This window comes from Protopterus annectens, chromosome 3.part1 (genome assembly GCF_019279795.1).
Source record: "Protopterus annectens isolate FY-2018-M chromosome 3.part1, PAN1.0, whole genome shotgun sequence".
NCBI classification, from domain to species: Eukaryota; Metazoa; Chordata; order Ceratodontiformes; family Protopteridae; genus Protopterus; species Protopterus annectens.
This window is the reverse complement of record NC_056732.1, coordinates 1,667,454,950-1,667,482,209: the sequence shown is the minus strand read 5'-3', so window position 1 is coordinate 1,667,482,209 and position 27,260 is coordinate 1,667,454,950. Positions and strand designations below refer to the sequence as shown.

At 42.2% G+C, this 27,260-nt stretch overlaps 1 protein-coding gene across 2 annotated transcripts in view; it reads left to right on the top strand.

The window, feature by feature from the left end:
* LOC122798613 (heat shock factor protein 1-like) overlaps positions 1–27,260 on the top strand; it is a 538,873-nt gene that overhangs the window by 375,522 nt on the left and 136,091 nt on the right. For both annotated transcript variants that reach the window (XM_044067693.1, XM_044067694.1), the window contains one exon: positions 2,169–2,274. In XM_044067693.1, coding sequence (XP_043923628.1) covers positions 2,169–2,274 — 106 coding nt within the window. The remainder of the gene's footprint in view (positions 1–2,168; positions 2,275–27,260) is intronic.

Genomic DNA, 27,260 nt, shown 5'->3' with positions numbered 1-27,260 from the left:
ATGCTTATCCTATTCCCATTTGCAAGCAGTTCAGACCATTTTTAATGTTTTCTTTGTGTTGGTTACGTTCAGTTCTGTGCATTACCCTTTGGGATATCTATCTACATCTCCCAGAGTGTTTACAGTTTGTGTAGCTTAATAGTGGATTGCCAACTCCGTGGTATTCACATATTTTCCAAGTCTTTTACCTGAAGTGAAATGCCCTCAGAATGGGTTTCTTTGTTTCTGACCAGTCTGGGATTCCATACAGATGTTAGAAATCTTTTTTGACCCCATCACACAGGATTGTTGTCGTAGACCCACTCCCCTCTGACCTCATCCTACCATCCTGACCCCCAGTGCCCCATGCTGGATGTAATCATCCATACACCCCCCACACACACTTTGGCATTGCTAGGGCTGGTTGTGGCCCTTAAGGTGTTCTGGTGCTTGATTGTACTTCTATGTGGTGTTCTTTTATATACCCTCATCCATTCTTTTTCCTCACTCCCCACACCTTTTGGTTAAAAAAAAAAAAAACTTAAAGATCTAGCAAAGCTAACATTTTCACTGTGTGATACCTTAAACCTCTTGTATTAGAGGTGACATGGGATATATGCAAATTACACTTTAAGGATATCAAGTTTTCAGCTAAATGGGAATTCTGAATATCCATAACTTTTTCTTAAGTCCATTTATGGACAGTTTCAGGCCAGTAAAGCCAAACCCCAGTAGCTGTGGACATGCATGTTTCTGCTTTCCTATGGCATCATTAGCACAACATAAGTGGAATGTTTGGCTATGGTATCACACAGTGAAAAGTCTAACTTTGCTAGATTTTTCTTTGTTTTTTAACCAATTGTTTTTTCTGTGTGACTTTTTTACTCATTGTTTGTTAGCTGGGATATTTTGCAGACACCTTACTGTTTATGGATATCAGTTGGTTACAACAACCCTGTGTTTCCAAATTTTAGCCAAACATTTCACTTATGCTGTGCTGATGATGCCATAAGAATGCAGAAACATGCATGTCCACAGCTAGTGGGGTGTACATCTTCAGGCCAATAAAGCCAACCCCCACTAGCTGTGGACATTTTCAAACATTTCTGCTTTTAAATGTACTACGCTTTGCCATTCACTTAGTGTGATGATTGTGATTCTTGAATGTCCTTGTTATTATAAGGCTTAATTATACTAGCTGTTTCGGACTTTCAAGTTCAGGCCATAGTCATCTAGACAGCTCAAGCTAGCAGCATATACATTCTGGGGTGTTACTTTTTTCCCTAAAAGTTGCATTTTCCTTCAGCCATTCACAAGGCAATTTTTTTGTGCGTGTTCTTATCCTATTGTTAGTGTTATAGATACAGATCTTTTCATTCATGTGGAAATAAAAATACCTCAGAATATACAGAAATTGTGTGTTCCTTACTTTGTAGCTGTAGAAATCCAATTTTTACATCTTGGCAATTAGGAAAAAAAGAACGATAGCTGCACTTTATCAAAAAATTTGCAGCAAACAGTTTAGTTACAAACATTTATACATGGCTGAAAATCATTCCAGTATCTTAATGGCAAGATTTTCTCACTAAGTTTCCCAGGATCTGGAAAGTGATCAACCCATTCAATTATTTTTTTCCCAAAAACATTTTTATTTTGTTTCCATTATAAGCATACACAAATGTACATATAACAAATACAATAAAACAATAACAAAACTATTTGCAATATTTACATTCATCCATGATAAACAATCATTTTATCCATGAGAACTTATCTGTATTTGCTGAAAAGGTTTTCCAATTTTTTGCCATGCTTTTATGAATAATATTATGAGTTCTCTAACAAATGGTTTTAAGTTTACAAACAACTTTTGCTAAATTAATAAAATCTTTAAACATCAAATCTTGTTTACTTTTCCAGTTCAAAGTAATAACTTTTCTGGCAATGCTTTTCCTAGTCATTAAAATACTTTTAAGTAGTACTGTTATCTATTTACAGAATCAGAAAAGTGATTCATTTTGCTGGTCAACTGTCATCATTAGAAATTTCCACTGGAAATGTGTCTCACTACAGTGATGTAAGCAGTAGATATGTTATATTTTACATAAAGTGAGCAAGTCTTGTTTGGGTTTACCTGCCTTTTTTATGTGATTCGCATTAATGTGTCGTGTGTGTTCTGTTTTTTACAGTAATGAGCTAACAGACCATGTAGATGGTGGTGATCTTAGTCTGGAGAACTTTCAGAACATGCTAACATCACAAGGTTTCACCGTGGACTCCAGCACTCTCCTGGATGTAAGTTTAGTATATTCTTCCTGTTTTCTAGTTTCCACTGTCTACATTTTGTATTTCTGTTAATATTACTAAACCAACCCAGGTTGAGATCTCAGGAGCAAGTTAGAAAATCATTCTTTTTTTGAGCGGCATTTCTGGTCTTAGCAGTTGTGGGTTATTGGTGTTGGTTTCATTGAGATTAAAGGAGAGCAGTGCTCTGTGGACATTCCTTTAGAACACAAGTCTGTCAGTTGTGGCCTGTGAGACAGATGCAATCCCTGCATATGTATTTAATGACCCGCATAAAGATGTTGCCATTATGTGCCAGTCCCACCCATGAGAGTGGTTTGCATTTTAGCTAATATTAAATTAAACTGTAAAGTTAAAATATCATTTAACCCCCAGCTGCTGCTCCAAGTCTGAGTTTTTATTCATTAATTTCCCAATTACCTGCTTTATCTTGATTATTATCACTGAGGATGCACAAGCCAGTGCATTTCTTTGTGCCGGTCCCAAGCCCGGATAAATGGGGAGGGTTGCGTCAGGAACGGCATCTGGCATAAAACCTCTGCCAAAAATTACTCATGCGGAGAACATCTCATAATTGCATACCGGATCGGTCGAGGCTCGGCTTAACAACGACCGCCACCAGTACTGTTAGCCAACAGGGTGCTGGCGGAAATTGGGCTACTGTTGGCAGAAGAAGAGGGGGAAGGCAACCCCCGAAGGCAGGAAGAGAGGAGGAAGGTTAGGAGTGTAGTACTGAGGGTAGGAACTTTGAATGTTGGCAGTATGACTGGTATAGGGAGAGAGCTAGCTGATATGATGGAGAGAAGGAAGGTTGATATATTGTGCGTGCAAGAGACCAGATGGAAGGGAAGTAAGGCCAAGTGTATAGGAAGCTGGTTCAAATTGTTCTATCATGGTGTGGATGGCAGAAGAAATGGGGTAGGGGTTATCCTAATGGAACAGTATGCCAAGAGTGTTTTGGAGGTGAAGAGTGTCTGATAGAGTGATGTTTATGAAGCTTGAAATTGATGGTGTAATGATGAATGTTGTTAGTGCATATGCTCCACAAGTTGGGTGTGCGATGGATGAGAAAGAAAAATTTTGGAGGGAGTTGGATGCAGTGGTGGTGAGTGTACCCAAGGGTGAGAGACTAGTGATTGGAGCGGACTTCAGTGGGCATGTTGATGAAGTGAACAGAGGGGATGAGGAAGTGATGGGTAGGTATGGTGTTAAGGAGAGGAATGCAGAAGGTCAGATGATTGTGGATTTTGTGAAAAGGATGGACATAGCTGTGGTGAATACATATTTTAAGAAGAGGGAGGAGCATAGGGTGACGTACAAGAGTGGGGGAAGATGCACACAGGTGGATTATATCCTATGTAGGAGGGCCAGTCTGAAGGAGATTGGAGACTGTAAAGTGGTGACTGGGGAAAGTGTAGTTAAGTGTAAAGTGGTGACTGGGGAAAGTGTAGTTAAGCAGCATAGAGTGGTGGTCTGCAGGATGATGTTGGTGATCAAGAAGCGGAGGAGTGTGAAAGCCGTGCCAAGGATTAAATTGTGGAAGTTAACAAAGGGTGAGATTGTGAGGTGGAGTTCAGGGAAGAGTTAAGACGGGCACTGGGAGGCAATGAAGAGTTACCGAATAGCTGGGTAACTACAGTAGAGCTAGTAAGGGAGACTGCTAGGAAGGCGTTTGGTGTGACATCTGGACAGAGGAAGGAGGACAAGGAGACATGGTGGTGGAATGAGGAAGTACTGGACATTATACAGAGGAAGAGGCTGGCGAAGAAGTGGGGTTGTCAAAGAGATGAAGAAAGTACTTATGAGTAGAAGATGAAGGCGCATGGCAGAGAGAGGTGGCGAAGGCTAAGGATAAGGCATATAGAGAGTTGTATGAGAGATTGGACACTAAAGAGGGAGAGTAGGACCTGTACTGATTGGCTAGACAGAGGGACAGAGCTGGGAAAGATGTGCAGCAGGTAAGAGTGATAAAGGGCAGTGAGGGAAACGTACTCAAGTGAGGAGAGTGTGTTGAGTAGATGGAAAGAGTACTTTGAAGGGTTGATGAATGAAGAGAATGAGAGAGAGAGAAGGTTGGATGATGTGGGGGATAGTGAATCAGGAAGTGAAGCAGATTAGCAAGGAGGAAGTAAGGACAGCTATGAAGAGGATGAAGAATGGAAAGGCTGTTGGCCCAGATGACATACCAGTGGAAGCATGGAGGTGCTTAGGAGAAATGGCAGTGGAATTTTTAACCAGATTGTTTAATGAAATTTTGGAAAGTCAGAGGATGCCTGAGGAGTGGAGAAAGTGTTTTGGTACCTATCTTTAAGAATAAGGGTGATGTGCAGAGCTGCAGTAACTACAGAGGGATAAAATTGATCAGTCACAGCTTGAAGTTATGGGAAAGAGTAGTGGAAGCTAGGTTAAGAAGGGAGGTGATGATTAGTGATCAGCAGTATGGTTTCATGCCAGGAAAGAGTACTACAGATGCAATATTTGCTCTGAGAGTATTGGAGAAATACAGAGAAGGTCAGAAAGGAGCTGCATTGTGTTTTTGTGGACTTGGAGAAAGTATATGACAGGGTGCCTAGAGAGGAGTTGTGGTATTGTATGAGGAAGTCAGGAGTGGCAGAGAAGTATGTAAGAGTGGTACAGGATACGTACAAGGGTAGTGTGACATTGGTGAGGACTGCGTTGGGAGTGACATACGTTTAAAGTGGAGGTTGGGATTACATAAAGGATCAGCTCTGAGCCCTTTCTTATTTCCAGTGGTGATGGACAGGTTGACAGATGAGATTAAACAGGAGGCCCCGTGGACTATGATGTTTGCAGATGACATTGTGATATGTAGTGAGAGTAGGGACCAGGTTGAGGAGACCCTGGAGAGGTGGAGATATGCTTTAGAGAGGAGAGGAATGAAGGTCAGCAGGGCTAAAACAGAATATATGTGTGTAAATGAGAGGGAGGGTAGAGGAATGGTGAGGATGCAGGGAGTAGAGTTTGTAAAGGTGGATGAGTTTAAGTACTTGGGATCAACAGTTCAAAGTAATGGTGAGTGTGGAAGAGAGGTGAAGGAGAGTACAGGCAGGGTGGAGTGGGTAGAGAAGAGTGTCAGGAGTGATTTGTGAGACTGGTACCAATAAGAGTGAAAGGGAAGGTCTACAAGAGGGTAGCGAGACCAGTTATGTTATATGGGTTAGAGATGGTAGCATTGTCGAAAAGGCAGGAGTAGAGCTGGATGTGGCAGAGTTAAAGATGTTAAGATTTGCACTGGGTGTGGCTAGGATGGGCAGGATTAGGAATCAGTATATTAGAGGGTCAGCTCAGGTTGGACAGTTTGGAGACAAAGCAAGAGAGGTGAGATTGCATTGGTTTGGACATGTGCTGAAGAGGGATGCTGGGTATATTGGGAAAATGATGCTAAGGATTGAGCTGCCAGGTAAGAGGAAAAGAGGAAGGCCTAAGATAAGGTTTATGGATGTGGTGAGAGAGGACATGCAGGCGGTTGGTGTGAAAGAGCATGATGCAGAGGACAGGAAGAAATGGAAACAGATGATCCGCTGTGGCGACCCCTAGCGGGAACAGCCGAAAGAAGATGATCTTGATTATTATAAAACTGTGATATGAGAATAAATAATTGCAACACTCGTTAGCGTCTAGTACCATGACACGGCTATCCCAAAGAAACCCGCCTCAGTGCTTGTCTGAATTGTCAGTAGGATCAGATGCTTCCAGTCTTAGATGGTACGGTTTTCCTTTTGCAGATATTTTTGTAAATGCGGGCAGGATGCTAGACATATTTTGGGGTTGTAGTAATGCACACTGCCACAGCAGCAGTCAGTGTATTAATTGTCTACTTTTTGTGACCAGCTGGGTTGGAAGGGTCAGCTGGATTCATAGATTGTTACTAGGCTAATGATGAGGGGGGAGCTTTCTTAAGCCTAGCCAAGTTTTCCCTAAGTAGTAATGATGGCCTGTCCACAGCATCATGGATACTGGGCCCAGTGTGAATTTCTTATTCCCCATCTACTGGTCTACTTTACACTTAAATTGGGTAGTAGATGAACTCAGCTTCATGTAGATGGGAAGCCTGTTCCATGGGACATGCAACTCTCTCTCCATCATGTTCTGTTTGTCACAGATGCAAAAATCAAGTTCCTAGACTTTATATTTCTGGTGCTGATTGACTTGTGAATATGTAGGAGATTCATAAGTGTGGGGTCTGTGGATGCCTTGTAAGCCAGGCATAGGTTACTACTCAGCAATCTATAGGGGATTGAGCAGAGGGAAAGGGCTTTAAGGCACTCTGCGTAAGGCAGGATTATTATGCAGTGTATTCTTTTTGTAAGCAACCTTTGAGGTCGCTGTAGTTGTATATGCCTGGTCAGGTACATACCAGAGGCAGCATTGTACTCTCTGGTCAGATAAAGGTGGAGTATAGTGGGATAACAACTTTGGACCTAGATGCCATGCCCTTACTTATAAGTTGCACAAAATAAAAGGATTTTCTCACCACTGTGACCACTTGGTGGTTGAAGATAAGGCTACTGTCTCTGCATACCCAGATTTCTAGCCACTGGCTCGACTCTTAGGGGCATATTATCAACATGGTAAATCACTGGGATGGTTGACTTCCCAAATGGTACAGTTATACATTTCTTAGCATTGAATTTAAGACCATGGCTTTGGCACCAATTGTTAGTCAGAGAAAGACCTTGAAGAATGCTAGTGTCTGCAGGGGAGTCGATAACCCCCATCTTGCAATTTTTTGCAGACTGTCAACCATAAACCTTCAGGATTTGCTTCCATTTCAAAGAAATATATGCCAAAAAGGAGCAGGCCCAGTTCAGAACCCTGGGGATTCTGCTAGTTACTGGCCTCTTGGCAGAGGTGGCCTCACCTACTTTGACTTCCTGGGTCTTACCAGTGAGGCAGTTTGCTATCCAGCAGATAATAAAAATGTTTATAGCTAAATTAGTGAGCTTGGCTATAATGCCTGCATGGGTTATTGTATCAAAAGTCTTGGCCAGGTTGAGAAGCTGTGTGCACACTTAACTTCATCCAGTGCTTTGGTGACCCTCTCAAAAAAGTCCACCAGATTTAGTAGGCATGACCTTTCTCTAACAGTGCCAAACTGTTTTGAATGACAGTCGTAGGTGGAAATAAATTACTGTGGCATTATTTTTTAACTTTCTTCACAAGGTGATCAACAAAGGGAAAGTATGTAGTGTATGATTGTATGTGCATTAATTTTTCTTTTTTGTGGGGATCGTTGTGGAGGTGCCTGAATCACAAAATTATATTGTGCAGTAGTGTGGCATTATTTATTTCACTTTCTTTCAGAATTGCACATCTGAGGGGGAGGGCATGAACATTGTTAAATGATCATTGGTATGGCTCATTAGGGAAAGCATTGCATTTTCTGAGGTAAGTTATTGTTGCAGTTATATTTATGATGTCATCAGTGTCAAAGGATGACATACCTTCTCAGAAGGGGCACATTTCTAGAGATAGTATGTGTGCAAAAGGACCCGATTACCCCCAAGCCTATTGCTGCCCTCATTACATTAAAAAAAATCATCTTAAAGAAAATTGGTGGTCAAAAAACGCCCATGCATTAGAATCCTCCACCAGGATCAGCTGTACTGATTTCTGTAGTCTCAGCCCTGACACCAAAGAACTTCCTGATGCCAGGCATATCAAAAGAATACACGGAGAAAGGACCCATGACTTGGATTTCTCTGTGGCATACTGAGCTACCACCAACATAGAGAGAATTCCCTCAGGCCCAGCCACCTTCCCTCCCACTGCCAGTTACAGGCCTTAGAGTAGGTATGGTTGTTATCGGACATCAAGGAAGAAAGACTTGGAAACACCCCTTGGCACCAGAGAAAGCCAGTTCTGGGACTCCTTGACCTTCCCTTAGGAATTCCCATGATTTACAGACTTATCCACAGCCCTTACTCTGGCATTGCCATCTTACTACTTGCAACTGACATTACGATCCCCCTAACCCAGATATTCTGTTCATTCATTTACAATTGCTGTACTTAAGACCAGTAGTTCCAGTATCATTGGAGCCATGATACAGTGTCTCTCTCACACAGCCTCAAGTAGACCTGAGCCTCGAGTTGATTATAGATAGAGAGGCTCTGGTCTGCTTACATATGACTTAACATCAGGGCTTGTAGCTCTTTGTAGTTCTTGGGTACTGTTAATTTTCCAGTGTTCATGCCCATTATTTGTATACTGATGCTGACTGCCATTGTTCCATCGATGGTTACTGATATCGAGGCTTTGTCAGCTCATGTCCTAGAAATTTAAATCTGTGATTGATATTAGGTCAGTGTGGCAAGTGCCAGCATGGCTCCAGCCAGTACCAGACAGAGACAGTCACTGTAGGTACCACTGCAGGCTGTAGCTGCATTACCTTACAAATAATGTACCATAATGCACTTTTCTAGACAGTCTCCCCAGAGTACTTCTGCAGCCTTATGTGGTACAGTTGAAGGTGTCCCTCTGGAACAGCAGGGAAAGGAGTTCTATTCTAGATTGTCCCTTGTCTCCAAGAATAACGAGTCATGGAGGCCTATTTTGAACCTTTCAAAACAATCTTCCTTAAGGATCTAGCATTCGGGATACTTTGCCGTGCAGTCTGTCCTCTGTTAATGCTTGGAGCATTCATGGAAATGTTGGTCTTCAGTGATATTTTTATGTGCCAGTATCCAAGTAACATTGGAGATTCCTCAACTCCAGGGCAGGTGAATTCCACTTTGTTTATGTAGAGTTGGGCTCTGTATGCCTCCCAAGGGTTTTCAAAAAATGTCTTTCTGTGGTAGTTATCATCTTAAGGACTAAAGGCATTCACATGTATGTATACCTGGATAACTACCTTCTCCATCCCTAGTCTAAGTAAAGCAAGCAAATTAATATAAAAATAAAGATCCCTCACAGCCACACGTTCCAGGGATCTAAACCTTGTCACTGTAGTTTTTACTGTCCCTTGGACTTTTAAGTTTCTACCTCCTAACGGCAGTGAAATTTCACACCACTGGGCACCTACAGAGTTTCTGGCTGAACAGCATTCCTCTTCATAATTTACTGAAAATGAAGTTTTGAAACCTGCTTGTAGACAAATGAACATATTTTGAACTGCAGGGGTTAGAAAAGTGTAAATATGAACGCCGTTCAACAATCTCACTTTACAGTGGTGGTGATAATTTTTCAGCCCGGCATAAAGCTGATTTTATACTGAGCATTAATTTTCCCAAAAGTAAATCCTATTTCTGTAATTGTACCATGAAATGTTAATACATCTATAATTATAATAGACAGACCCCAAATATCACAGTGATTTTATTTTTGTTTTTATTGTAGTAAGCTGTTGCATATCATACTCGGAGACCTCTTCCAACCAGTTTGCAACACCCCAATCATCAACTTTAGTACACAGATCATATGATGGAATTGATAAAATCAACTGACATTTAAAATATAAATACAAATTAAATCTGTCTTTCAAATATCTTAATATGAAATGTGTAATATGAACACCTACACTGCACCTTAGTTATTTTTCTTTTTTTAAGCTGTTATGAAATTAATATGATCATTTAAGCCTGGGTAAACAAACACTTATAATCTGCACAGCTCTGCAAGCGTTTAAAAAGATAATTTTCGCATCCTTAACTGCTGTAGCATAAATATGCCCATATGTTCTCTTGAACATGTATTTGGCTTTCACAACATAAAGAGCTTCACGACCTATTCACCCTGCCACATAAATGATGCAATATGAATTTACAGTTATAGCATACAGATGCTTTATATGACCTACTGGTATTGACATGATAAAAAGAGGCAGTATTTGCCATATACCTACATTGTCGGCAGGAATTAAGGGCAAAGGTGCTCTTTGTATGTCTACCAGCATCTAACCTTGTGCTAGTATTGGCTTCTAAAATGTCTGGTGTTAACATTTTTTCTTGTTCTTAAAAAGCGGACTGTTTTCCACTAACTCCTTGATATCGGCTGTCAGTAATTTCCAGTTATGTACTGTAATATCTAAATGCTGGCATGTCTAAACTGTAAGCTTTAACAAAACCCATATTGAATTTTGTTTTTGTCTGAACTTAAGCTTTGTGGCCATTAGTCTCTCTACTAGCTGATATTCAGTTCCTTTACTGTCCAAGATTTCACTTTTACCCTCTAAAATCCAACTCTTGTGGTAATGTCTAGCTGTGACTTTGTTTGAGCAATTCAGTCTGTTCATGAAACACTACATCTGCTTTTGTCATTTTCATTCATTCCTCAACAATTGGGTTTGGATCTGATCCTAGGATCCAACTCTGCCTCTTCTTCCAGATCGTAGATTACTTGAACTCTCAAGCTCCTCCCTTTACCCATAATTCCCCACCAAACTAACATCCATCAGATCTCGTTTGCAGCCATTGCGATTGGACATAGATTGCAAGCTCTTGAGCTTTGTGCTCATCTTTCTTCAGTTAATTCTCATTAGTGAGTAACTTCTTTAGCTACTCTTTATTTCCTACTTATTACTCTTTCCTCCTTTAAACCCCTTATACAGATATTTTAGTCTTTTTTTTTTTTTTTCTCATACTTTGAGTACTGTGAATACTATTGCTGGTAGTTCTTTCCAATTTTTCCTCTGGTACTGATAAACTGCTCTAAATTACCATCGCTGGTAATTCTTTCCCTCTTCAGTTTAAAAAAAAAATCTTTTTTCAGTTAGTTGGGCTTACTTTTCAAACATGTTGGATAAGTTGTCTGTCTTTATGAAATGTATGGAATGTGGGCATAAACTCCCTAATTCAGAGACGCACTGCGTTTATTGTCTCTACCTTAAACACCTAGACATTGAATGTAATATATGCAAGGGCTTCAACTCCCGCACTGTTATAGGAAAAATATTTTCTCAAGGGTTTACCTCCCTCTAAGTCTTACTCAGCATCTGATTGGGCTCAAACCCCCAAGAAACCAGAAAAAAGGGTGACGTTGTGGCCAAAGAATGAGATTCCCTGGAAATGCCCTTCTGCTGCGACCTTTCCTCCATCTTCAGAGCCACCGGCTAAACTTGTGAGAAAGTCTCATCTGAAGTTCAGCTCCAGTATTAGAGGAGAATGGATCCATGGAGATTTTTCAGATCTCATCAGTTCTAGGCTTCTGTCACCCTTTCTTGAACAATCTCCCTGTTGTCATTTGAGGCAGTCTGCTGTTGCTTTCTCTCTTTGGTCTTCCACAAGCCTATCCAATGTAGATGGGTATAGGATGATGAGAAAATTCCTCAGGACACAAATTCAAATTAAGTCTGAGCCAAAGGACTCGCATCAGGTCAGGAGACCCACACACACACACAGAGCCAATCCTTTTATCATCACTACTTCTCTGATCTGTGTTTCAGTTTCGGAGCCAATGGATCCGAAAGCCTTGGTGTTGTCTTCCTGAGATTCAAAGATATTGGCATCTTTGTCTGTGATGGTTTCTCTCCGTTGTCTGGCCCCGAGTACCTCCACGTCAGATGCTCTTGGAAACCTAACATTGGTGGCAGATGAGGCAACTTCTTAGTTGTTGGAGCCATCTCTTCCCGTTGAAGCATCAGTGTTCGACAGGTCTGCTCAGACTCTCCCTTTGGGTGGTTTGCCTAAAGGACAGCAGGAGCCGATGGTCCTCAAACCTGTTTTGTCAGATCTGTTTGTTTTTGCTTCTCCTAGGCACTCTACTTTTGAAGTAGTGAAGAGAGTATTCTCTATGCCAAGGGTTCAGACAGTTCTGTCCTGTTCAGATCTGACTTTCCTTTCTCATTTGATTTTGTGTCCAGAGCTGCTTCCATCCATTCCACTGGGACAGTCAGTCTCCAGACTACCCAGCAGGGTGTTGTTATCTCTTCTGATACCTCCCCAGAGCATCCCACCGAGGAGACTCCTCAGAAGAGAACATGCAAAAGGAGGCACTTGGACTCTCCAAGAGTCCATCTCTGAAGACACTGATTTTGATGAAGGGTCCCCCAGATCTCCATCTGATGTCTCCTTTGGAGACATCTTAGAGCTTCTCAAACAAAGGGGGTGGTCAGTCCCCTTGTTTCTGGAGGCCTTTGGAACTGGCCCATCTAGCTGCTCAATAATTCCGCCCGCCAATGAACTTGTACATTTAGTGGTGGAAGGAACTAGACACAGTTGAGCCTATACCCAAGAGATCAGAAAAGATCCTTGTGCGCCACCTAAACATAGATCACACTGGAGTAAAGGAGTTCCTGTTGATGCTATAGTTGTTGCGGTGGCTATGAGAAAGGAACTTGCAGAACAGTTTCTCTGTCTGTTTCCCCTAACAGAGAGTCTAGGGAGCTGGACAGATTTGCGAAGCATGTCTGTACTTCAGTGACCTTTGCTCTTGGGTTTCAAAATTATTTTGCACATTTGAGAAGACTTCAGAAAGATTTGATCAAAGAACTTACCAACTGTCTCTCTAGGGCCATATCTCCTGAGGAAGGCAGTACCATTTCCTCGCCTGGATGCGCTTATGTGACTTTGTGGAACCCTTCAAATCTTCTTTCATCAATGTACCTTTTGAAGGAACATTGTTATTTAGCCCCAAAGTGAAAGACACACTATCTAGGTGTGAGCAGGAAGTGAAAACACCGTCTGCTGTGGGCATATGGTTTTTACTCCTCAATGGTCCTTTTCTAGAAACCAACAAAGTGGTAAAAAAAATGTGATTCAGTAAATCCCAGGATCCCTTTCAAGATCCATGTGGAGACTGTTCCCCAGGGGCAAAAGGGGTGAATACAAATGAAAGACATTGTCCCCTTGGCAGAGGTGGTCTGCTTAATTAGAGTTCTACACACAACTCGCACAGATCCTGTCAGAGCTGCTGAATGGAGGCCTGACTGTCATCTCTGGAGGCAGTCTGGGATAGTGTCCCTGCACCAGAGAGCCCGGCTAGATACCACAAGATTCATGGGTGCAGAGGATTATATCCAGAGGTTATATCATGCTGTTTTCCCACCCCACCCCCATCTTCAGTTGCAAAGGAAATCCCCGATGTCCACCTAGTCAGAGGGAAGCAACAGCACTAGAAATAAAAACAAAAAGCTGCTTGAAAAGTCATCCAAGAGTTCCCCCCACATACCAGAGAGTCTGGAACTTACTCAGGATTCTTTTTTGTGTCAAAAAAGACAGGACTTGAGACCAGTTTTGGATCTCGGCAAATTTAAATCAGTCAGTTCAGTACACAAAGTTCTGAATGGTTAAGGTTCACTCCATTCTGCCATTTCTTCACAAAGACAATGATGTGCTCGATGGATCTTCAGGATGTGTACTATTCTATCAAAATGAACAGGCTATCCAGAAGATGTCTACACTTCTGTTTGGGAGCCGGTCACTACCAGTTCAGAGCACTGCCCTTTGGTCTCATCACCACTTCCAGGGTGTTTACCAGGTGCATGACAATCATAGCAGCTCACTTGAGACTGCTGGGATTGAGTGTTTCCAAACCTGGATGACTGGCTCCTGACTGCTCCATCCAGGTGTCAACTAATTCAAGCAAGGAATTATTTACTCCACCTGTGCTGTCATCTGGTGATAATCTGTCAGTTACAGCAAATCTCATTTCACTCCAACTCAAAATCTCTCCCAACATGTCTGATACTCCAAGCCTTGAGATCCATGTCAGTGGCAATTACTCTTATACCACTGTCAAGGTTCCATATGAAAATCCTTCAGTGGACACTTGCAACTCCAGCACCTGTTGTCCAGTCAAAATAACCCAAGCTTGCAAGAATTACCTCCTCTGGTAGATCCACTGCAATCAAATACAAGAAGGCCGCCCCTTTGTTCTCCCTCAACCCAGTACCACTATGACCATGGACACCTCTCAGATCAGGTGGGGGGGGCACATTTTTGGGAAGGGTGTTCAAGGAACATGGTCCCACGAAGAGGCCAACATATCATTGTCCTAGAAAAGAGCTGTCCTAGTGTTGCAGGCCTTTCAAGTCACTCTTCCCAACCGGGATTGTTGTGATTCTGACTGACAAATATGTCTGTGGTATGGTTCATCTACAAACAAGGGGGAATAGTTTTTATGCTGTTTGTCAAGAAGCTATGAGAGTATGACAATGGGCAGTTGCCTCCAATCCCTTTCTGACCGCAACGCACATCTCAGGGAAATCCAGTGTGGTTGCAAACAAGTTAAGCAGGTCCATTTTTATGCCTCATGAGTGGTCTGTCGACGTGGCAGAGATGATTTTCCATTAATGGGGCCAACTATGTTGCAGTTATTTTGCATCTCCCCTCAACAGCAAGTGGAGCAGGTTCTTTGTCCTGATGCCCCCACTGGGGGAGTCGCTGAGGAATGTTCTGCTTCACAATTAGCCCTCCGGTCTCCTTAATGCTTATCCCCCATTACCTCTCATTCCCAAATTTCTCCAGAAAGCATCTAGATTGAAGAGCATAGTTATCCTCATTGCCCTCCCTACTGGCCTCATCAGATATGGTTCCCCTTCCTTTGGCCTCATCTTCTTCATCCACCCTGGATTCTGGATCCAACTCTAGACCTTATGTCTCACGCAACAGGCATAATTCATCTGGATCTATTAGACCTCAAGTTGACTGCATGGTTTCTCTAGTTCCTCTGATTGCTAGACAGCCCATGCTCTCTTCCTCCGTCAGTCATCTCGTCTTCCCATGAAGCTTCGGCTAGGAAAATTTATAAAAGTAAATGGAAAGGTTTTATTTTTTGTGCCCACAAAAATAATTTAGATCCTTGATCAGTGCCACTTTCAAAAGTTCTTGTTTTTACCTACCATTTTCAATAAGGGTGTCAGTTCCTTGACCATCAAGAGTGCAGTTAGCAGATATCTCCAGTTTTCATATTGATGTAGAAAATTCTACTTCAGCTTCTTCTAAGCTTTGTAAAGCCTTCCTCAGAGGAACCTGCCTACATAGACCTCCTTTGAAAAATCCGACTCCTCCTTTGGATTTAAATATTGTTTTCCATGCATCAACACAAGCACCCCCCCCCCCCCTTAAATCAGTCATAACCAATGGTTCAAAGTTTTTGACCTGGAAACCTACTTTCCTAGTAGCTATCACATCTGCAAGAAGAGTATCTGAATTTCAAGCTCTGTCTTCTAAACCACCTTATTTAATTTTTCACAGTTTCTTTACGGACCAATTCTACCAAAGGTCGTGTTGGAATCTAATATTAATCAGGTTATTAGTCTCCCGGTCTCTTTTCATAACTTTTCAATCAAAGGCGAATATCTGTTGCATCTTTTGAATGTCCACAGACAGTTGTGTTTTTACCTTTGCAGAACCAAAGATCTAAGAAAATATGAACAGTTTTTTTTCTAATTTAAAGTTAGGTAGACCAGTATCTAAATAACTTTGGCTAAATGGTTAACTTGACTGTGTTACATTTGTTTGAGAAAGTAGGTTTGCCTTTACCAAAGGTCCATGGCCACTTCACCCTTTTTGTCTAGAACCACCTTAAATGATATTTACACAGCAGTAATTTGGGCTAATCCTCCTGCCTTTATTACTCATTATAAGCTGGATCTAGTCTCTAGTGGAAGAGTTGCTTTTGGCTCAGCTGTGCTCTCTAATATCCTTAGAGTCCTCAAGGGATTTAGGTAGCTGGTGAGTGTCCCAGCTCTTGAGGAAAGAATCAAAATTACATTAGATTTAAAAGTTATGTACTCACCATAACGTTCCATATGTTTTGTCCATTTTTCATTCTTCCTCAACTTCCTACCCACCTTCCACCTCCTTGTTTTACTCCTGGAAAGATGGAAGAATATTGGATTAACCTTTGTTCCTCCTTTGAGCTGTAGCCTCCACCTTTAATTCCCACAGTGCTATGAATAATAACTTCATGGGCAGCCAATTAGATCTGAGCGTTGTTACAGTAGTGGGGTAAATGGAGGGGCTAGAGAGTTCATGTATTCTACATTCTGAAAGAAGAAGCGGAGTCAGATCTGAGGATTGGATCCGAACCCAACTGTTTAATGAATAAAAATGGACAACACTTCTGTAATGTTATGGTGAGTACATAACTTTTTATCCATGGTTAATCTACCTGTCCTGACCATCTAAGACATCTTAATATAAAAGACATGCATAGTTGTTCCAGTGAGTTGCTGGCCACCTTTTTATGATAAATCTTAGTATAAAAGGAATTTTCATAAGATGTTTTTTGAAATGGTCACATCGAGAAAATTAATACTAACTGGTTGACTATTAAAACTAAATCTTTAATAGGGTTGTACTAGAATCAAGATGAGCATAATTTGTTTTTGTAAACTTTCAGCACAATCACTCCATACCAAAAGTATATCTTAAATAAAACAGAAGTATGTTTTAAAACTCAGACTGTAAACATATTTTCCTGTTGTGCCATTAGTGTTTAATTTGATGCCATGGTGGCTTCCATGGAAACCCTTTTGACTTGTTTGAGAAACTTTCTTTAAAAAACAGAAGGTATGTTCAAAACCGTGTTAAGCCAGTCTAATAACATGCTAATCTCACTGCTTGAAAATACAAAAGTGCACCAAAAAGTCATGTGCAATAACCATATACAAATAACACTGGCTGTGAGAAAAATGTCACTGTCACAATATTTTATGACGAGTGTTAGTTTTAAAGTAAAATTCTTAGAATCCAAACTAAAATACTTGATATTTTGCATAATACTTTTCAATTTAAGTTTGCAAATGTTTCTTTTCTGGATTTACTGGGTGCCACTTGGCCTGAAATGTGGCCGTATAACCTACTGGTGAATTTTCTGAATTCCAAATGAACTATACTTGTGGATTGGGTTATGTTAACATTTCCCGCAGTTGCAGCTTTATCAATTAAATAATCCATAAAAGAATCCATTTTGGAATAAGCTGGAAAAATGACGCATCAATTCACATAAAATGATTGTCCTTTTCATAGTCGTAATTTCATGCACACAAGCCTCTCCCTACTCCTGTCAGCTTTCATAATCTTTAAATTCACATTCCTCCTTAAAAAAAATGGTGTTTGCCTTTATTTTTTAGTAAGGCTGAAAAGCTTGTTACAGCTAGGTGAAACGAGTATTTTTCTAATATGTTGTACATATAACTAGTACTACTACTTCTTTTGGCTGTTCCCAGTTAGGGGTCACCACAGCAGATCATCTGTCCACTCTTGATTGGCAATGGAGTTTTACGGTTTCGAGTTGCCAGCCTGGCGCCCAACTCTCCACAGAAGGCACACGCACTCACGCCTAGGGCCAGTTTAGAGTGTCCAGTCCACCTACCGTATGTCTTTGTGATGTGGGAGGAAACCAGAGCACCCGGAGGAAATCCATGCGACCACCCGGAGGACATGCAGACTCTGCACAGAAGGTACCCCAGCCGAGAATCGAACTGGAGAATCTCCTGCTGTGAGTCGGCAACGCTAACCGCTGCACCACTGCGGCTGCTCCTTGTACATATAACACTGTAAAGCTATTAATGACATTGAGGGATATTAATACGCTAGCTTTATGTGCGATGGTAGAAAGATCAGTACTGATAGAAATTAACATGCAAGGTTTAACTTTTTAGTAAATTGTTTGAAAGACGTAATAGCATCAACTAGCGGATTTTTTTCATAGGTACAAATACCTATTTTTAGAAAGACATTTCAGCTTTGGTTAACTTGTTAAGACAGATATATTTTATCTCAAAAATTGATCAGTTCGCATTCTTGAATTCAGTGACCCATCTGTTGTTGGTCTTCATATCTCTCTGAACCACTGACAGCGTTCCTGATGCCAGTAATAAATCTTCAGGCAGCAGCAGGTGTCAGCCAGTAGAAAGGTTTATTTTTTTAAAAATTCATCGCAAGCGCTTTCACCCTGACAACAATACAGGGCTTTTTCAAGTGTCACTTGAAAAAGCCCTGTATTGTCAGGGTGAAAGCGCTTGTGGTGAAGTTTTAAAAAAAATAAACCTTTCTACTGGCTGACACCTGCTGCTGCCTGGACCGTTTATCAGTTTTTCCTTTCGGTCCTGCATCTGTTACTATATTTTTATTAGTAATAAATCTTCACTCTCTCTGTTCTGGTGAATTGTCCTCCTAGTCTCATGGGTCAAGTATGAATTCATTGCTTTCCTTGTTTGTTTCAAAATGTTCTGCTTTGGAGGGCCTTCTCTTGGTGAATTCTCATACTCCCTCCTGTGTTCCCAGATGTGCTGAAATACCGAAATCTGTATTGTGGTGGAATTTTATCCTTGATGTCATTTTCTGAATTTTTTTTTTTTTTTTTTTTTGTGTGTGTGCTCTGTGTGGGTGTGCATGTGGGTCAGATACAGGATTCCAATTTGTCTGCTTCAGTGGAGGGTGGGTTTTCATCATTCCCTTTTTATATATATATATATATATATATATATATATATATATATATATATATATAAAAAGCCAGCCAGATGGAGTTTAATCAATAAGTGTTTGACCCAACTAGGTTTAACTGCTTGTAATAGTTTTAGTCCCTCAAAGTTGATATCCTATTCACATGTTGCAGTATTCATAACCTTTGGGTTATCCTCCGCTCTTCTACCCGAACATCTGAATAGTATACAAAAGCTTTAGTCACTGCGAGGTATGTTGAACACCTGATGTTGGCCGAAGGGTGCATGGGCCATAAAAGTGACATCTGCACGTACCTTCCCCAGAACTTCTCTGCCACCAGTCGAACGTCAGCTCATCCTGCAATCAGATCCTTGATGGTTAAGATGAGTACCCTGTTGGGGCCTTTTACTTATTTTGGTCACTGCATGCCTGTTCAGGTTCTTGCCATCCAGGAAAGGAAAGTGTAGGTGCGGATGTCAGATCCCCCATAAGGACGCCCGCGACCTCTTTCTGTTCTGCCTAGGGCCCAACCACAATCATAAAATCTGCACGATTGGTCAAGCCTTCATTCCTAAGGCTCTTCACAGCTGTCTGCACACTTTAAACATCTGTTTGGAAAACCAGTGTCCTAAATGCCTGGCTCTGGCAATGAAAGGGCCATCTGGTCAGATTGTCAAGCTACCAAAAAAAGAAGGCCAAAGTTTTCAGGCCTGAACCTACTGCTGCACCTCCTCCGCCACCCGACGTTCCCCGTGTGGCAGACGTTCGCCTGGAAGAATGTATGGAACCAACAGATTCAGGTATAGGAGGTAACCTTTAGGAGGCCACAGAACCTAGGGCTGAAAGCATGTCCATGGAGGTTATGCAGATGTTGGGTGCAGATGACAAGGGGGAACCTTGGCTTGAAATGGATATTCAGACTGGACCTTCCATTGGTATACAACCATCTCAACCTAGGTCCTCCTTAGGCCCTACACCCACCAGACCTGTCTCTTCCTTAAAAAGAAAACAAAAGACAATCTGTTTCTCCACCATCTGAAAGCCTGCCTGATTGGCAAGCTTTCTCCCAGAGCTCATCTAATGCCTTCATGGCCCTTAGGCTTTCAGTGGCTGCTTCCCCTCAGGCTGCCCCTCCAATTATCAGTACTAGGCTTTGGACTGAAGATCCTCTTCTACTTGAAGCTGAAGACTCTTCAGATTCCTCTTCAGAGGACTCCCTTTCCTATGCCTCTCAAATGCCTTCCCCTCTTGGGTATGCCTTCCCAGAGGAAGACTCTGCTGAAGCAGACTCCCATGAAGAGGACCTCACCTTTGGAGAAACCATCTCTCGAATGAGCAAGTTTTTTTTAAATGGGATGCCACTGAAAATGACTGAGATTCAAAAGAGGTATTATGAAGTCTTACAAAATGGACACCCCTTCACCTTCTGTCATTCCTCCCCAGTCTTACCAACCTTTTTAGATGCCTTCATTGCAGCTTCTAAAAGTCCTGAATCCCAACCCCCAGCCCCTAGAAGGCCTGACATGTTTTATAAGGTACACACACAGGAACCGCAAGTACTGCTGATGCAAAGGCCCACAAACCTGAAGCAATCACAAAAAACTGGCCAGCACCATGTAGTGAAACCCAAAAAGCTATTTTATTGTGGCAACTCCAAAGGCTATAGCAAAGCAGTCGAACCAGTTTCGGCATCCATATGCCTTCCTCAGTGAATGTAACTAAAAAAAATCTTTCATTTAAATACACATCACGTTCCAATTAGTAATTACAATTACTCATTAAGACCAGGTCTAAACAATCCCCCCCCCCCGAGTCTAATAATCCAATTACGTTCTTCAGTATTTAGAACAGAGTGCCAACCCATTTTGCCCTGTCTATTTCGTTTTATTATATCAGTATAGTAAAAGTGAACTGTGCTGTAGTGTGTTGCAAGGTATGTTTATATATAATGAGCTGGAAGCCCTTTTATTTCGGATATCACTTAAATGTTCAGAAATCCTAACCCACAGGGACCTAGATGTCTGGCCCACATAGTGATGGAAGCATACAGTCTTGCTAATAATCCCTTCCTCAAAGGCATTCTTGAGAAACTCATCAATTTCCTTTTAAAATCTGTCGGTGAGATCCAAAGGCATATGCATATAGAATCGACCATCTAATAGTTGTCTATTAGCCTCTGCTAAATACATGGCCCAGTCCAGAACCACCACAGCCCCACCCTTATCTGCAGGGAGGATAACCGAATCTTTCCTCTGTTTAAGATTTAAGTTTGTTTTTCCAAATTGGTGAGGTTGGACCTCTGAAGCTGAAAATCAGAGCCAAAAAAATGCAAATCTTTCAGTACACATTGTTGGAATGTGGCCACATGTCTATCCATCGGAGGCATAAAGATTTGTGAAACGTAAAATCAGTAGATCTTTGAGTATGTGATTGAGACTGAAAATACAAGTTTAAGTTAAACAAAAGGCAAAAAGCCATAATGTCATTGGCAAACGTATCTTCATAAGCCAGAAAGTACTGCGGTGGTGGTGCTGCAGTAGCGTTGTTGCCTCACAGTAAGACGTTGTCCTGTTCGATTTTCAGCTAGAGCGTTTTCTGTGTAGAGTCGTGCGTGAATGGGCGTACCTTCGTTGAAGGTTGTGCGTCAGGGCCGTCAACTCTGCACATAAAAATCTACTGCCAATCATTAGCGGACCGGAGTTCCACTGTGGCGACCCCTAACCGGGAAAAGCCGAAAGACACAACAACATCTTCATAAACCAGAAAACCGGGTATGAAATTTAAACCTTTATTAAGAAGATTAATTTCACTATCTAACAACTGCACTGATGTAATATTGTGCACATTATGAATGGGGCTTATCGGGCTTTCAGTACTTCCAAAAATTTTTCTATATTTCCTAGATGCTGTATGTTTGCGGCCCTACCGTGTTTGTTCCTCCTAAAGGGTCAAAACCCACAAATTTCTTAGGCACAGGTGTATCAGAACTGTGAACAGTCTCAACCTCAGTGGCCAAGGATGATTCCTCTCCGGAAGTACCACTCAAACTGTGGTAGTTTCCTTTTAAAAGTAGGTTTGGTGTTTTCTTGTGTTGCAGACTTGACATTTTTGCCTGGTCCAAATGGTTTTCCTCTTTGGTAATCATTTGTGTCCCTGTTAAATGTGTGTACTTTTTTCTCTAGGTTGTTTCTCAAGGGAAAATAAATCCTGAACCAATTTCTGAAAATGTGGTGTATAAAAGGACTCCCCTTCATAAACCTTAACTTGTTCACAAATCTGATTAACCTCTGTGATGTATTTGTCAGTCTTGTATTCGTAATGAGATCCTCCACAAAGACATGGCGGCCTTCCACTGAGTTTTAAATCAATCTTCCGATAAAGATTAATCAATAGTATTGACTAAAGGTTGTTTACATATTTTTTAGTTAATGTGGGGTAATACCTTGGGTCTTGTAAGCAGTAAACAATTTTAAATGCCACACATTTGTTCTTAATGACTTCATACTTTTCGCTAACTGATTAAAAAGGGTGTTGCAGATATATGAGAGATCATTATCAATATTACCAACAGAGTGTTTCTCCCCGGGCCTCCGCTGAAAACAGGCTCTGTGGAACCTAGTCGGACATTCCCGGTCAACAAATGTTAAAAAAAAAAAAAAAAAAAATTGTGATGATCCCAGCTCAAACGGTTGTAAATCATGATTATCTGCAGATGAACCCTGTAAAAGGGTGTGAAGATCCATAGTGTGGTAATATTTCTAAAAAAAAAAAACAAAGCCCTAAACTATTGTGAATGTAGGCCAATAAGTTAAATAGCTTGAAAACAGAGCATGTATACCATAAACTGCACCAAAAATAATTAAGGTGCTGAATACAGTAGCAAATACAGTAACTAATATCCAAATTGGCCAACAAAACATACATAAACCCTGACTAATACACTTAAACTAAAAGTTAATATTGATGACCAGTAGAGTAGACTAAACACCCTTAGAAATAGAGAACAAACAACGGTCTTGTTATCCTATGCAAAGAAAACAAAAGCCTGACAGCATATAGACCATACTGTCCAAGCTGAAAATCCAGCCCCAAAAAACGGGTTAAATACTGATATAGATGATAAACACATTTGCGATAGTCCAAAAATTATGAAGAGTCCTGATACAACACCACATTAATAAAATGTCCCAATTCGCTGAAAATAATGGGCTAGTAAATGTCCTGGACCACGCTGAAACAGTTGAGTTATATCCCAGTCGTTCCTTCAAATACACAAATGAGTACGATACTCAAATAGTTGACGTTCTCCGCCCCCCCATATGTCCCATAAAAAGGCAAAGAAGTCAATGCATATAGACTAAATTGTCCAAAACAACACTGCCCGCCAAACAAATTGAATACTGATGTAAATAATACACAAATAATCTAGGGTCCAAAAATTATAATAAATCCTGATTGAGCAGCACAAAAAAGCACACTGGTTGTTGTCTTTCGGCTTTTCCCGGTTAGGGGTCGCCACAGTGGAACTCTGGTCCGCTAATGATTGGCAGTAGATTTTTACGTGCCGACTTGCCGGGCCTGACACACAACCTTCAACGAAGGAACGCCCATTCACGCATGTCGCCACAGAGAAGACACTAACTCAGAATTGAACGGGGCAACGTCTTACTGTGAGGCGACAACACTACCGCAGCACCACCACCGCAGTGAAATGTCCCAGTTCACTAAAGTTGGTGAACTAATAAGTCACACATCCTCAGTATGGAGAAAATTGATATTTGTGCAGCAAAAGAAACCTGGTTTAAGGTTCCAGAGAGCACCCAGCAGGCTAAAACTCGTACCATACATTTCGGCCACAAAACCCGGACGGAAATACAAAAGGCGGGGACGTATCCATATTCATCAAGGATACCCACACCTCCAGGTTAGTGGCACAGCACGATGCTTCAGACATCATCCACGTACAATTAACAGCGGGCAGAAATGCAATTCAAACTGTAGCTTGCTACAGATCACCCACCATGTCCCAGGACCCCATTCCACATTCTGGAAACACTGGAAAACATAAAGGTCCTACCAAACACTCTGATGTTGGGTGATTTCAGTTGACCAAACATTAACTGGGAGAAATACTCAAGTACCAACTCCCTTGCCCAACATTTCCCTGGATCAACTGGTCAGCACCCCCACCAGAGGTGACAACATATTGGACCTGGTCATCACCAACATGGGCGACTGGTGTTCCATACCGGTGGTCAACCCCTCGCTGGTAAATATGGCCATTAACTAATCACTCTGGATATCTACATTCCACCCCCACCCCCGGTCAAAGAAACTACCGTGAAAAACTTTTCAAAAGCAAACTTCACGTTACTTAAGACCAAGGTGGAAAGTTTCAACTCCCCCATGCTAAAGGATAATGTTGCCCAAGCTGCAAAATCCTTTACTAATGCACTCTACGGGCACCTACAAGAATGCGTGGATCATGCTATCCCAAGCAAAACCAAGGCTCACTCCTCCAAGAAAAGGAAACCAGTCTGGTGGACCCTTGCCATAAACCAGCTAAACAATAGAAGGAGGAAACTAGTACAGAAAAGAGTAAAATCCCAAGAGGGGGAAGACATCCCTGATCAGTATCCACAAGAAACTATGATCCCTCATAAAATCATCCAAGGCTAGCTTCGAAAGAAGAATTGCCAAGGACTCCAAAGATAACCGCAAGGCATTCTTTAGCTATGTCAAGAATCTAAGTGGCAATTCCCAGGTCTGCTCGGTGTTGGTGCAGAATGGCACAAAATACACTGAACCGACCAATATTGCCAACATCCTGGCAGACAGGTTCACTGCAAACTTCACCCCTCTCTCACCCCCAAAAAGGCCTATAACCATACCAGAAGAATGTAGTGCCCCTGAAATCATGGACACTCAGGTTAATACATCCCTCTCCAAAGCCAAAAACACAGCATCAATGGGACCGGACAGTGTCCCAGGCTGCGTCCTTCACGAGGTCAAAGATGAACTAACCCCTCACCTAAACACACTGTTCATACTCAGCCTCTCCACAGGCTACATGCCCATAGAGTGGCACACAGCAACTTTTATTCCACTCCACAAAAGTAGAGCCAAAACAGACCCCGGGAACTATCGCCCTATAAGCCTGACTAGCTTGGTCTACAAGGCTATGGAGCGCATCATCATGGATCTCATTAACAGAGACATTGGGAACCCACAAACACTGGACCTTACCCAGTTCCGCTTTATCAAGGGCAGATCATGCCTCCTAAACCTGGTGGACTTCTTTGAGACAGTTACCAAGGCTATAGATGAGGGAAAGGTGGGCCACACAGCCTACCTAGACCTCGCAAAGGCCTTCGACACCATTCCCCATTCTGGTATTATAGACAAGCTCACCAGCCTGAACATAAACCCCTACGTCACAAGATGGGATGTCCTTCAAGGATGCAACTGCAGTCCTGACATATGGGTTGTCCTGCCTCAGGCAGCCCTTCAGTCGGCCGGATTCCAAAGTCTGGGTCCGGCGTCGGCTGATGTCGCCCTTTCCCCGACGTCAGAACGCCTGGGGTATAAAAATGTCAGCCGACGCCATCTTCTTCAGTCTTTCTTGCCGCTTGGCGCCCGAAGCAGAAGCAGTTCGCAAGTGCCGGTCGACCAGCTCCTGTATTTTCAGCTACTGAAGTCTTCAAAAAAGCTAAGTACCCCATTGGGGACCTTTTCTTGTCTCAGCCGATGTCAGATAAAAGTGAAAAAGTTAATAATCGTTTAACTTGTGGGAAACAAATACCTCATAAGGATTTCCACTCTTACTGCTTACCCTGCCTAGGCCCAGAACACAACGTCTCGGCCTGTGCAGCTTGTGCCTCTTTCAATAAACGCACTCTTAGGCGTCGGTCAGAGTTTGCACAGGATTATTTTGGGGAAGATTTCTGTTATATCATGCCGTCAGAGCTTCCGACAGCACATTTACCTAAAAAAAACGGAGGGATAAGGACCGACACCCGCGGTCTCGGCTGACACCACGCTTAGGCCTACTGCAAATGTCTCTGTCTCTTCTGAGCCGGTTTTGCAACCGCTACAGACAAATGACACCGCTCCACCGGTTATTTCGGTACCGGAGGCCAGCTCGGTGCCGGTTCCTGTTCTCCCCTCTGAGACCGTAGCCCAGGATATTTCTGACACCATTTCAGTGGATAAGACTACTCCAGCATGTGGGGCTGCCAGGCCTCCAGTGTTTATGTCCATTAAGGCCTACACACGTGCTAAGGCTGCCAAACAGGCTAAGTCTCTCCCTCCAAGATCCGTTTCTCTGGGATCCACTTCTGGTTCTCAGATTTTAAGTTTAGCTGAAGACCTTATTTCTTTAATTAGGGGTGCGCACAGCCTCATCCAGATAGAGGCTCTCAGCCGCCTTCTGACAAGAGGCCTAGGGTTGAGCAGGTAGACTCCCAGTCCTCCGATGAGGCCTCAGGTGATTCTGCACATTCAGACTACCAGGAGGAGGCCTTCCCGGCCTACGAGGATTCTGATGCGGAGGAATCTATTCCCTCTGCTTCTCCTCCTGAGGAGTTTTCCTTTGGGAAACGCTTCATTCCATGAGGGAACACTTCAAATGGCAAGGCCAAGAATACTCAGATTCTAGGAAAAGGTTAAGGGAATTTTTAAAGCTACCTCAGCATAGACCCTTAGCTATTCCTCCAGTTTTAAATGTTTTAGATGATGTGTACTTAGAATCTAGTGTTTCCCTGACTCCTCCCCTGCTCCTGTCAAGCCAGACAGGTACTACAGGGTCCCAGACACACATCAATTTCTGTACAAGGGCCATACTGCTGACCCTGAAACTATTTCTCAGGGGCCTAAAGGGGTTTCCTCCACTACTGCTAAGAACCCACTCCCTTCGGAAAGAGATTCTAGGGCTTTAGAAAGGTGGGGCAAGAAAGTATATACATCTTCCACCCTTTCTATGCGAGCATTAAATTGTCAATTTCATATGATTCAGTATCAGGAATACATGTTGGATGACTTGCAAAAGAAACTGGCTTCCCCTGAACCATTAAATAGAAAGGGGTTACAGGAATTGGTTCATAATACTAAGCAGGTTAGCAGCCATTTCCTTCAGTGTGGATATGATGCATTGGAAGCTTCATGTAGAGCAGCAGACAGGTACGGTCATACGCAGACATGCTTGGTTAAAGGAACAAAAATTGCCAGACCATGTGAAAATTAAGCTTTTGGATGCACCACTAGAGAAACATAAGCTATTTGGTGCTACTGCACAAGAGGTTTTAAAGAAAATGGAGGAAAAGGCAAAATCAGTGCAAACAGTCAAAGATTTCCTCCAGGTACAGCCTCCAAGATTCAGCAGGAATTGGCCTTCTAAGCATTGGTCCTTTCCTGACAGACAAATTTCAGAGAGGCAAAAACAGACGTGGCAGAGGTAGAGGGCAAACTCGAGGCTCCTACAGAGGACGTCGATGGCAACCTCCGAACCAGAGAGGTGGGGCAGGACCTTCCACTGCTCCGCCAGGACAATCTCAATGACTTGACTTTGACTCCGCCATCCAGGGCTCAATTAGAAGCACCTTTGGGCGGAAAATTATCTTTATT